General features: G+C 27.5%; 1 protein-coding gene across 1 annotated transcript in view; it reads right to left on the reverse strand.

Annotated features, from left to right (window-relative positions):
• Window positions 1–4,285: 4,285 nt before the first annotated feature.
• The window catches only part of LOC142331611 (uncharacterized), a 37,745-nt gene continuing 28,032 nt past the window's right edge, over window positions 4,286–13,998 (reverse strand). The window contains exons 2-4 of the mRNA XM_075377640.1: window positions 10,570–10,863; window positions 7,272–7,630; window positions 4,286–4,591 (exon numbers count right to left, since the gene is read on the reverse strand). Of these exons, the coding sequence (XP_075233755.1) occupies window positions 7,325–7,630; window positions 10,570–10,863 (600 nt within the window). The 3' untranslated portion in view covers window positions 4,286–4,591; window positions 7,272–7,324. The remainder of the gene's footprint in view (window positions 4,592–7,271; window positions 7,631–10,569; window positions 10,864–13,998) is intronic.

Genomic DNA, 13,998 nt, shown 5'->3' on the forward strand with positions numbered 1-13,998 from the left:
CTCACACAACAATAGCGAGAAACACAGAAAAATGTGGCAGCCGATCTGTTAGAGCAAACGGAAATCAATCCATATTTGTTGAGCCGTGTTATCACTGGTGATGAGGTTAGTTTTTTCAATACGATCCAAAGACAAAACGCCAAAGTTTGCAATGGTGCTCAAAGGCATCACCCAGACCAAAAAAAGCTCGCATGTCAAAGTCAAAAGTGAAATGCATGCTTGTGTGCTTCTTCGATTCCAAGGGAATTGTTCATAACGAGTGGGTGCCTCCTGGACAAACAGTTAACCAATATTTCTACAAAGAAATTTATAAAGACTTCGTAAGCGAGTTCTTCGTGTCTGTGCCAACATTGCTGATAATTGGCTTCTGTATCACGATAATGCGCCATCCCATACTACTCTGTCAGTACAGCAATTTTTAACCTCAAAACAAATTTCAGTACTACCACAGCCACCTTATTCACCAGATATCGCTCCGTGCGACTTTTTTCTATTTCCAAGAAGTCAAAATGGCGGTCAAGGGACACCATTTTCAAACAACACAAGATGTCCAAAAAGCAGTGACGAGGGACACAAACACGTGTTCACTTATTACAGCACAACTCACTGTTGCCAACTGAGCTGTTGCATCAATGTGCCACTTGGACTAGAAGTAGCTTACAGACCAAGGTCAAAGATGGTGTGCCTACGCAAGCTGCAGGGTTGCCACATATTGCAAAGAAAAATCAGTCTCATTACTTTATTGTCGCACCTCGTATACATAAAACAGATAATCAAGGGGGTAGGATTAAAAAACTTTTTGTGGAACATCAGTGCAAAATTTCATACAAATTGTAAAGCATGTTTGGTTTACTGTAGTGTATCACAAACACAAAGTATCAATAGGTCGTTAAAATATAATCTTACTTCAATTGGTCAAAATTAATTTTTGTTTTATCAATTAAAAAATTAAGTTTAAATAATCAGTGTAGTATACACAGTAATGTAATTATTCAAAGCTTTAAAATAAGTTTACATATGTTGGCATATCAGCCTGTCTAAGTGCACATAAAATGCATTAAGTCATCTTCACAGGAATGCATTATTATACACTCTGTAAAAGAGATTAATGTGATATTTAAAAAAGAAACATTAACAAAGAGGGAACACTAAGAAATAAATACTTATAAGTATTTTAACAAAATTAAATTTAAGTAGCTGTTTACTTTATTTATTGATAAGATTCTTTAAAGGAATCTTGCAGTTCCTTCGTTAGCTCAAAATTTGATTCAAAACTTATAAAAAGAACTTTCATAAAAGTGCTGCAGAAAATGAGGCAATTAAATTAAATTAATCTTTAAAATTCCATAATTATCTTTATATGTTTCTAATGTATGACTAGATTCATTTTCGTTTTAATTGTTCAATAAAACACCAACATTTAACAATAAAATTTATTGATACACACTATACATTACAGTATTAAAACAATCATACATAAAATAATTGATGCTAAAATTTTATTTACATTAAAAGTTAAATAATATTATTTGAAAATGTTAATTAAAATAATTAACATTTTACAAATTTACAATTAATAAAATAATATTATACCAATTAGAAGTACTTAAATATTTTATAGTTTGATTTGTATCGTGAATGAACTCAGAATTAAAGTTTCTGATTTCTCATTAGAAATGAGCCATATAATAGAGATAAGATCAAGTTAGCTTTTACTGAATTAAGTAGTAGTGGTGATTTGGAAAGCATATCAGTATGAATTGTTAGTGTTTGTAAGGGGTGTTGTTTAATTATGATCGCACTTTTATAACTTTAATTTTTTCTTGCTCTTTTTTTATTTGAATTTCTTATAGATTAGAAGGAAAATAACTTACAGTTGGTAAAAATAGAAATTAATAATTCTCTTATATTATTTTTTTAAGACTTTCATATGCATTGTTAATTATACAAATGATATAGTCAGTAATTTAATAAAGATATTTCAACATTTTCTTACAAAATGAGCTTTATATTTTTTATGTTTGAATGAAAAAAAAGTTATTTAGCGAGTTAAGCAAAGCGTGAATAAAAATTATGTGGAATTAAATTAACCTATTTATGTAAAAAATATGTTTTTTACAGTTGAGATTTAATGAAATAGCCATTTTTTCATAACTAAACATATGTAAGTTTTAAGTTTAATTATTTAAAAATAAATTATTTTGAGCCTTTCAAAAAACTGTATAGCTTCACTTCAGTAGTCGCTGATTAATAGTTTTCAGTCAGCATCCATAGTAAGTCATAATTATTTTTCACGGTTAATTTGTGGCACAGCAGCGGGGGGGGGGGGTTACTTTATATCTTATAAGATAGATTAAATCATATAATAAATTTTTATTGATGTTTAAATTAATATTTTTAATAAATGTTGATAAAAGACCACCAATGACAAACAGGGTCCATCTCATTAGTTTCCATGCAGCCAAAATTGATTCTCCGTACAATAAAAATTGTGGCACTAAGATTTTTGTGGTGCTAAATCATTTCAGTTTAAAACAAAACTAGATGATCATTTAACTGATTAGCTATTTTTATTATTTTTTTTAAGTAAAGAAATGAGTTCATAATAAATTGATCTTTATTTATACTTAAATAACATATTATTATATTCATACATAATCTCAGAAAATGAAATATTGAATTTAGGTAAATTTTGGGGGTGTTGTTTTACAGTTTTATTTTGAGTGGCTTCTTTTGTTGGATTGGCCCTTGTTTAGAAAATGTTGCTAATTAAATTTAATATTACTTAAATTATTTGATAGCTTGGTTTAAACAATCAAAAACTTTTTTGTAAATTATATATACCTTCAAAATTTCTTTTCTACATTTGTTTTTGTTATCTTAAATGTTCAAAATTTATGATTAATAATAATTTTATCTCAGATTGTTTTCCTAACTTTTTTCAAGAAAGTTTATCATGACTCTAACCCTAGCACATCTTACCTGTGCTACCACTGCTTGCAATCATTGATAACTTTAAAAACTAGCCTTTAAACTGAAAACTTATACAAAAAGCAATAGTCTCCTTATAAAACATAAAATCATGAATCTTTGAAAGTAATTTTACATTTTATGAGTTTACACATCATTTTACATAAATGGGTTTGGTTTTATCATATTTTAATTAAAAGTCTTCAATCATCAAGGCATTTATGGTTGCAGGGATGTCAGGTCACAATATTCTTTAATTGATTACTCAAATTATGTTTTTGCGAACACATAAAAGAAATAAATCTTGTGTAATCTGGGTTTTAGTCATATTCATTAATTGTTTTTGTGATTGACATTTTACAAGAAATTACAAATTGTAAATTTTTATAAATATTCTGAAAAGTAATAATTTTATATTGCCTTTAAAAGGAAACTATTGAATTGCACAGTAAGAAAATACTATTTAAAATGTTATCTGCAAATCTTTATGTTATTATTTTTAATGAAAATATTTACAAAAAGTATTTTGAATGTTCTTAATACCTACTGGATCATATACAAGTTTAATAGAATCATTATGTAATGCAGTACTAAAAACAATATTTCATCTGAACAACATATAAATAAATTCAAAATAAATCAGCTTCTCACTTTGCAAAAGGAAAAATTATATTAGAAAAAAAAATTTGAAAGATAAAAAATGCATAAGATGATTTTCTCCGATTTTTACCATTAAATGTATAAATTTATATTGAGATAAATTTTTATCCAAGATAATTTAAGTTGATTGGAGTTGTTGTTTGATCATAACTAAATATGGTGCTATGTCAGCACCATATATTATAGTATTGATTGGGCACTGAATATGACTATTGTTTGAATCAAAATGCAAATCCATACATTCTGTAAAGTAAGCAGATGCATCTAGAATGAATGAAAACTTTATAATTTAAAATTTGGCAATCAACACAGTTATAGTAATTTGTGTATTTTTTCAAATTAACCATTTTAGTAACAAATACTATTTTACAAGCAGTATTTACTGAAATATTTTGGTAGAATTAAAAAAAAAAAAATCCACTACGAGAAAAATTTTCCCTTTATATATATATATTTTTTTCCATCATCTAGCATATTGTTATTATTTATTTTTTATATTACTTACAGTTTCTATAGCGTACTGATTTTATTTCCAGTTCATTCACTAATGTAAATCAATCAGTAGAGTCATTCTATTAAATGTTAATCTTTGTTTATTATTAAAAACTAGCTTAGGTTTTATTTTGCACTGAAGTTATATTTTATAAAAAAACATACAATCTGCAATAATTCAACAACTGTCTGGTCATAGGTTTGTGTTGTAAATAAATTAAGTGTAATAATTTTGTTTTGAGTTGCTTATCTTTCAAATTCATATGGTGATTTTTAAAACTATTATAAATATTATTTATTTAATCCGGAGAAAAAATAATAAATAATTTTAAAAAAAAGAAGAATTATATTAGATGTTTTTAGTTAACATCCAAGAGATCATAGGAAATTCTCTGTGGTTATTTAAATCCATTACTATATTGTATACTCTCTTTTCCTTTTGATTTCAATTGATGTTAACTGACTGGCCCTGAAAAAGAAACAGAGAACATGTTTAGATGTACTTTATATATATATATAAAACTTATATATCATTTAAAACTTTTTTACAACTAAACGTTTGATTTAATTTCATAATATTGTTGATTAAAAGTTTCAGATATTTTCCAATTTTTTTAATTTTTTTTTTCAATTGTTTCTCAGTATTTTATTTCTGTCACCACTTGTTCTATTTATGAACATAAATAAACATGTATTTTATATTTTTGAATTAGTTTAACTGCATTTGCATTTACACTAATTAAATAAAGAATCATGATTTAAAATTCTGTTTTAGATTAAAACAGCATTTGCTATCATTTAAGATACATTGTACTGAAGTAATATCATAGATTTTTTTGATATGTTGGTCTGAATATCTATAAAATTATTTTTTAATGCCCTAATATTTTATACTTGTAATTTAAGCTGAATACAAGTGTTATTCAGTGCAAATTATTTGATCTCTAATTTTTAGAATTAAGTCTCTTGACCCTGATCTGTTCTTCCTATCTCATCCTCAGTTTTCCAACTCGCCATTTTCATTTGGGTTATGTAAAATATAAAAAAATAGTTTTATTTTTTAGTATAATAAAATTTCTTTTATGTTGAATAAATTGCAGCTAGGGTAATAATATCCTGTGATTTATAGGTTAATTTTTTTTTTTTTATGAAACCTATAAAAAGAGGCTTTCGTTATCTATCAGATGCTGTTTATGTTATTATTTTATTCATGCTTAATAAATAGAAATTATGTCAGGCTAGGTCATATTAATTACCTATTTTACTAGATTTCATTACGTTATTTTTCATGACTGCTATAAAAAAATTTCATTGTTGTAATAGTGGCTAACTTGATTTTTTCAATAAGGGAAGATTTTTGTATCATTTTAAACATTAAATATATGCCCAGTTAATATATAAGTTCTTTATATGCTTTGAGGACAAACTCATTTGATGAAAAACATCAAAATTTATTGTAGTTTATATCGAGTTTTTTCTACAAAATTCTAACACTTGTGAAATACTTATAAACAGTAATACAAGAAGCAGTAGAATGCTGGACTACATGACAGTTTTTGCATTTTATTGAGGAATTTTTGTCATCAAAGAGTGTTTTATGATTATAATTATAACTTACATCTTTTAATACTGCAAAATAATAAAGAAAATTATTTAAATTATAATGAAATATACACTTTAAGCACTATATAACAAATTCTCCCTAGTAACAAAATTTTACTGTCCCTATTGAAATTTTTATAATAATGCGTGTACAATTTCTTCATATAATAAAATTGATTTCTTAAAAACAAAATCTTGAAGAAATTCTTATTTGAAAAATCACAGTTTAAAACTGTTTGCCAAATCAGTATTAAATCTGTTCTAAATATACAATACACATGTCAGTAAACCACACTGCTTTTTCAATCACATTCTGGTCATCCAAAGCGCTTGCACCGAGCAATTTAAGGTGCAAAGTGATTTCTCCTGAGCATTTGATGTGCTCTACGGGTGCTGCAACAAGTGTTGAGAAGGGTTCTATGTAGAGGGCTGATGTGAGTAAATTTATTTATCTTTAAATCAGCACTTTTATTTCATTTTGTTTTCAGACAAACTGTGTATATTATACTTCTGAGAAAACCAATTTTATACATTTCTTCAAAATAAAACTTAATATATATATATTTTTTTCCTAATTACCTCAGTATACTTAATAAGTGATATATAAATCAAAGAATTAAATAAAATGTTTTTTAGTTAGTTTATTATATTTTTATGTACTGTCATTACAGTCTAGTAATGACAAAAAGTATTGTCAATGAAATTGTAGAGTCTGAAAGTGAAATTAACCAGAAATTGTCTTAAATGGTTTGGTAAAATTAAAAGAAAGACACAGAAGAAAAATTTTGAATTTACTCAAAGTTTGTTTTGAGTAAGAGATTTTGAGACCAAGATTTCAAAAAAAAATTATATTTCAGAAAAATTATATAACAAGAATTAATTATCTAAACAGAATTACACGATTTCTTTTTACAAATAAATTGAATTTTTTTTTTATATTTTAATAATTATATACACTGTTTAGTTCTATATTATAAATAAAAACAGTCTATGTTTGTTGTGTCCAAGAATTTCTTTAAAATAAAAATCTGTTAAGAAAATTTTTTACTGGTAGTAATGGTTTTATTTAAAATAATAAAACAATAACATTATTCTGAATAAGAAATTTATAATGTGGTTTTCTAATTTAACGATTAATTTGTTGCGATGCAAGAATCATCACCTCTGAATAAAGCAAATGACTATATTATTAATTTTTTTTTCTGGCTTTCAGTTTTTTGTTATATGGAAGATTGATTATATGTGTGAGAATGTTTGTGTTGTGAGAGTTAAAAAGCAAAAAATAATTTTCTGAAAAATGAAACCTTGTCAGATGATGTTTAAAAATAAACATGTTTTGTTATACGTATAAGTTATATATAACTTATACGTACATGTTTGTAATTGTAAATAGTTTTGTCATTTTATCTATTGTAATTTAACTGTTTGGAAATCTGAGCTTAAATTTCATCCTGTTTAATAGATAACACAGTAAACCACAGAAATTAAATTTGGATTAAAACATTGTAAAATTATTGAATGTAAGTTACAGTTTGAATTATAATTACCTCTTGAGAAAAAAAATCATTCGGTATCAGTTTTTTAAATTTTACTTTTGTACTTAGTATGATTCATAACCGTTGTTGTCAGTCTGTTGGGCTAGTGCAAGGTGACCTGCATCAATTCCATTGGTTCCAGCAGCGTCTGTGTGATGATAAAGATGTTTACTGTGTCCTGATTTATGTACTACAGCGTTAAATCCATTGTGTTTATCGGCAGTGTATTCTACTGTTCTTATACTGCCATCGGGTTCGACGAGACTGTATTGTCCTTTGACTACATCACCGTCTCGTGATTCATGTGCACTCTTTACATCACCTGTGTGATGATCTTGTACACCATATTTGTAAGAGTATTTTGGATGTGCCTGAAAAAAATAAAAATATAACTCAATATCTGTTATGATTTGGATCCTAGAGTTGTAATTGTATAGTGTAGTACAGTATATATTATATTTTTTTGTTTTTTTATTTTTATTTTTGGTTTGAAGTTGTATTTTAAACATTACCCTTCTTATTATTAAAAAAATATATAGAATAATCCGATGAAAATTAATTAATTAATTTGTTGGTGTATGGCTAGGTTTGATATTTTATACTAAAAAATTTTCCAAAGTAACATTGAAAGCCCTTCCGTCAATTTCTAGATTAAACTCTGTGTTCCAGTCTACTGTGGTCTGTTCCATTCTATTGTGATCTGAAATTATTGCATCAAAATCCTTGGTAATAATTAATAGTAGCATGATAAAAAGTGCTTTATATGCTTAAAGAAATATCGTGTCAGTTTTATTCTTATAAGAGGAGTCAGATTATCAAATAAACTATATTATACACTTCATCTTCATAAAAAAAATTCTTACAAATGAACATATTATACTTGGCAGCTGGAACTATGAAAAAAATTCTCATAATTCTGAGAACTAAATTAATATTATGAAAATGAGACACTTTAAATATCTTTTATTAAATGGTTACAATTATTTTATTCTGAAAATATATGCACGATGACAAAAAGTAGTAGAATTTTAAACATTTAAAAGACGTTTCACTTTTAAAATAAATGGAAATTGTGCTTCCAAAATATATTTTTAGAGGTAATCTTGGGCCGCCTACATTAGTGGAATGCAATAGTACTTATGTTAATAGCAATCATCTTGAAGAGGCATTTTTATTATTGAAAATATTTTAACTATGTTTTAACAGTATTATTACATTCCATCATCTTAATTTACAATTTTAATTTTTCTTTTTTTATTTCAATTTTTTTTTTTATTCCTTAATTTTTTGTTTATTTTTTATTTCCTAAAAAATATTTTATTCTGATATAATAATACAAATATACAATAATAAATACATATAATGATAATAATAATAATACTGGAATAATATTGTATAATACTATAATTCACAAATCGCATAAGGAATTGGTAAATATGCTACTAAATAAATTACAAAAGAATGCATTTGCCTGTATGGGTCATGGAAAATCATGGTTAAACCTTGATTATAGCATTATCAAAAAATACACAATTAATTAAAAAATAAAAAATTGATGTGATTAATGTTCATATTCATTATTTAAAATATAACCATGAAATAATATTAAGTTAAATATATAAAGATAAATAACTGTAAAATTTTACACCCTCAATTCAGAAGGTGTTAATGAAAATCATTTCAGCACAAATTTGATATACATTGAATGGGATGCAAAAAATTCTGGGCTTTTAAATTTATTTAATTAGTAATGCTTAAAAATTCATCAACGAGTAGTTTGTGTAAAAAAAAAACCTTTTAATAAGTTGATGGAGCATTTTCTTAAACAGTTTGCAATAGTTAGGTAAAAATAGCAGTCAAAGGGCACAATAAGGCTCCCTTTCTTATAAGCCAAAGTACTGTGTTCAAGTAAAACAAAAACAGTTTTGTTGCTTAGCAAGATAGAGGTGAATATTATTATATTTAATATTTAAGAATAAATGAATATTATTTTTAGCAAACATGGGCTTTTCATAAATATAATTTATTGTTTTATTCATATTATTATTCTTATATTCTTATTCTTATTCATATAGATAAGTTAACATTTTTAAGATTTCTAAATATTGATCTACATGATCCTTATGTATAGGCACCAGACTGAATATCCGATTATCATTTTTGTATGTTAAAACCTTTTTTTTAACTTTTTGAGGTATCCCCAAGAAATGATACTATACTTCAGGTGGTGATATACAAAAGCATAATAAATATTTAATAATGATGATAAGTTTTAGCATTTCATTAACACTTATCGAAGCAAAACAATATAGTTGTTTATTTTGTTACAAATGAAATCAATTCATTCCAAGAGAGTTTGTCTTCTTATAAAACACCCAAAAATTTCACTTTGTGGGCAACAGAAATACTTTTGTTTTTAGTAATGGGAATTCCATCTGTGGAATTAGCGATGGTATTTATACCTGAGAAGCATAATGTAAAGATTTTATTCATACATTCAAAAATAGTCTGTAAAGATTCATCCTGTGAGTAGTTCTTTGAACCACTTACATAGAATCTTTAATAGTTTTAATTAATCCTCTTCTCTATCTTCTCCACTCATCTCTGATAATGCGGAGAGAAAGGCATGAGGTAAAAATTATGTGGGTCATTAGGACTATCTTTTAATATTGCAAGAATAACAAATCATGCATTACATGAATATTACTTTAATAAGTTCTAAAAAAAAATTTATTAAATAAAAATAGAATATATTTGTAAGATAGTAATATGAAGATTTTTAACTGGAAATGTTAAGTATTTATTACAATTCATGAGAAGAGAATCAAATATTACACTAAATGCCGATGAGCAATCTGAGGACATTTGTCTTGGTAATTGCCATGATTTATAAAATTAATTGTTTTACTTAATGTTTTATTTTTTCATAGAGATCGTGGTTTTATTTAGAATTAAATTAAAAACATTACCATAATAATGTTAAGCTATAACTTGGGCAAGGATGTGGCTGAGTAAAAGTGAACCTATTAATCTTCTCTTACTAATGTTACTTTATGCGTAATTTACTCTCTTCATTTAAATTCAATATGTAATTAATCTATCATGCTGATTGAAAATGTTTCTTTTCTTTCTTTATAATTACATTTTGCCAATATCAAAGTCAATATCAAAATGTTATAGAAAATTATTTTTGTTCTGGTCTTCTTCTCAGATTTATTACAGTTTTTACAATCACTTATTATGTATATTAACATGTATTTTAATTTAGAATAATCTTTTGTTTATTGTTTTTATAGTCCATTGTACTTACATGGTAATCGATATCGACGTGATGTCCTTGTCCATGACCTCCGTAACTTTGAGCGAAGTCTTGTAAGTGCTGTTGTCCGTATGATATTGCCTGTTGTCGTTCGGCGTGGTCTTGCTCTACATATGATACTGGTTGTTCTGCGATTTGTTCTTGTTGTTGTTGTTGTTGTTGTTGTTGTTGGTGTTCACCGCCGATGTATCCTACATCATAATCGCCCACACCATCCTCTGAATTTGTGTATTCATGTTGTGGTGCACAATTAATAACTCCTACTAATACAGCTAAAATAACAAACTGAAAAAAAAAATTGCATTATAAATTATTATTTATTTATATTTCTGTAAGATGATTTAATTTAGACTAAATAAATAAATCTTTTATTTTGATTGGTATATAATAATGATGTGCTATATAAATCACATCAGAAATAGTAGATATGCTATTCCATCGATAAAACAAAAAGAAATTTTCTCAGCATTTACCAGATGGTTAAAGAGAAGCTATGGTAAACAACTGATCAAAGCAGCATCACAAAATCCACAAGTAATTGAAAAATAAATACATGTGATTAAAGGCCATGTTAATTATTTAGAATATAAACACATGAAATAATATTAACTGAAATATTTGAAGATAATAAATATATAAAATTACAAATTAATTTACAATTCAGCAGATGTTATTGAAAATTATTTGAGCACATATTTATGTAAATATTAGATGGAGAAACAGAAAATTCAGGGGTTTTTAAAATAATTTACTTAGGATCATTTAAAAATTCATTGACTGGATAAAAAATATGTTTCTGTAAAAACATATTTTTTACTGTTATTTAAATAAAGTGTCTCCCTCTATGAATCATGAGAGCTTGCCAGTGGTGAGAGGGCTTGAGTGCTCAGTGATACAGAGTAGCTGGACCGAAGGTGCAACCATATTGGAGAGGTATCTGTTGAGAGCCAGACTAAGGAATGATTCCTGAAAGAGAGCAGCAGTTCTTTCAGTAGTTGTTAAGGTCATAGGTCAGGATGACTTAAACGGCCATATCAACATCACTGAATCCTCTGAGAACTGCGCAGCTAAAAGCAATGGAAAACTACAGCTGCTTTTTTGTCAAGAAAATGTAGCTCTCTGCAGTTTCATATAAAATAATGGAGGCACCTCATTGGTAAAATATTCCAGAGGTAAACTAGTCCCCCATTCGGATCTCTGGGTGGGGACTACTATGGAAGGGAAAATTAAAAAATAACATTTTAAGTCAGAGCGTGGAATGTTAGAAGTTTAAAAAAGGTTGGTAGGTTAGAAAATTTAAAGAGAGAATGGATAGAATAAATGTAGATGTAGTAGGAATTAGCAAGGTTCGGTAGGAAGAGGAAAACGACTTTCGGTCAGGTGATTTTAGAATAATTAAGTCAGTTTCAAATAATGAGCAGGCAGGAGTAGGTTTCGTAATGAAAAAAGATAGGGAAGAGAGTAGAGTATTTCAAAATGCATAGCGATATAATCATTGTAATAGGTATAAAATCAAAACCTAAACCGACAACGATTGTTAAGGTCTATATGCCTACAAGCGCCCATGATGATGATGAGGTAGAATGTGTATACAAAGAAATTGATGAAGCAATTAAACACATGAAATGAGATGAAAATTTAATAATAGTTGGAGATTGGAATGCAAGCATTGGAAAAGACAAGTAAGGAAATATAGCGGGTGGATATGGGCTGGGAAAAAGGAATGAAAGAGGGAACCGACTTATAGAGTTTTGCAAGAAGTATAATTTAATAATTCCCAACACAAAGTTTAAAAATCATAATAGAAGAATATGCATATGGAAAAAGGCAGGTGACACTGCAAGGTATCATATAGATTACATCATGATTATGCAAAGATTTAGAAATCAACTCGTCAACTGCAAAGCTTATCCAGGAGCAGACATTGATAGCAACCATAATTTAGTGATAATGAAATTTAGATTGGGGTTTAAAAACCTGAAGCAAACATGTCAGATGAATTGGTGGAATTTAGAGAAGCTTGAGGAAAAGGAGGAAAGAAGATTTTTGAGAACATCACAAGAGGTCTGAGTAAAAAAGATAAGGTAGAAAATGTAGCAGAAGAATGGGAGAATGTTAAAAAGGAAATTCTTAAATCAGCAGAAGTGAACATAGGTGGAGGAAAGAGAACTTGTAGAAAACCTTGGATTTCAGACGATATATTGGAACTGATGGATGAACGTAGAAAATATAAGAATGCTAGTGATGAAGAAAGTAAAAGGAACTATTGACAATTAAGAAATACTGTAAACTTGCAAAGAAGCAAAAGAAGAGTGGATTAAAGAAAAGTGTTCAGAAGTGGAAAGAGAAATGAACATTGGTAAAATAGATGGAGCATACAGGAAAGTTAAGGAAAATTTTGGGGTTCGTAAATTAAAATCGAATAAGGTGATAAACAAAGATGGTACACCGATTTATAATACGAAAGGCGAAGTCGATAGGTGGGTGGAATATATTAAAGTTATATGGATGAATTAGAAAATAGTGTTATAGAGGAAGAAGAGGAAGTCGAAAAGGATGAAAGAGGATGTAGTAATACTGAGATGTGAATTTAAGAGAGCATTAAAAGATTTGAATGGTAGAAAGGCTCCTGGAATAGACGGAATACCTGTAGAATTACTGCAGAGTGCAGGTGAAGAAGCGATTGATAGATTATACAAACTGGCATGTAATATTTATGAAAAAGGGGAAGTTCCATCAGACTTCAAAAAGAGTGTTATAGTCATGATACCAGAGAAAGCAGGAGCAGATAAATGTGAAGAATATGGAACAATTAGTTTAACTAGCCATATATAAAAAATCTTAAATAGAATTCTGTACAAAAGAATTGAGAGGAGAGTGGAAGAAGTATTAGTAGAAGACCAATTTGGTTTCAGGAAAAGTATAGGGACAAGGGAAGCAATTTTAGGGCTCAGATTAACAGTAGAAGGAAGATTAAAGAAAAACAAACCAACATACTTGGCATTTATAGACCTAATAAAGGCATTTGATAATGTAGACTGGAATAAAATTTTCAGCATTTTAAAAAAATTAGGGTTTAAATACAGAGATAGAAGAACGATTGCTAACACTTATAGGAACCAAACAGCAACTGTAATAATTGAACATAAGAAAGAAGCCTTACTAAGAAAGGGAGTCTGACAAGGATGTTCGCTATCCCTGTTACTTTTTAATCTTTACATAGAACTAGTAGTTAATCATGTTAAAGAACAATTTAGATCTGGAGTAACAGTACAAGGTGGAAAGATAAAGATGCTATGATTTGCTGATGATATAGTAATTCTAGCTGAGAGTAAAAAATATTTAGAAGGAACAATGAACAGCATGGATGAAGTCTTACGCATGAACTACCGCATGAAAATAAACAAGAACAAAACAAAA

Source organism: Lycorma delicatula, chromosome 10 (assembly GCF_047948215.1).
Source record: "Lycorma delicatula isolate Av1 chromosome 10, ASM4794821v1, whole genome shotgun sequence".
In the NCBI taxonomy this organism is placed as follows: domain Eukaryota; kingdom Metazoa; phylum Arthropoda; class Insecta; order Hemiptera; family Fulgoridae; genus Lycorma; species Lycorma delicatula.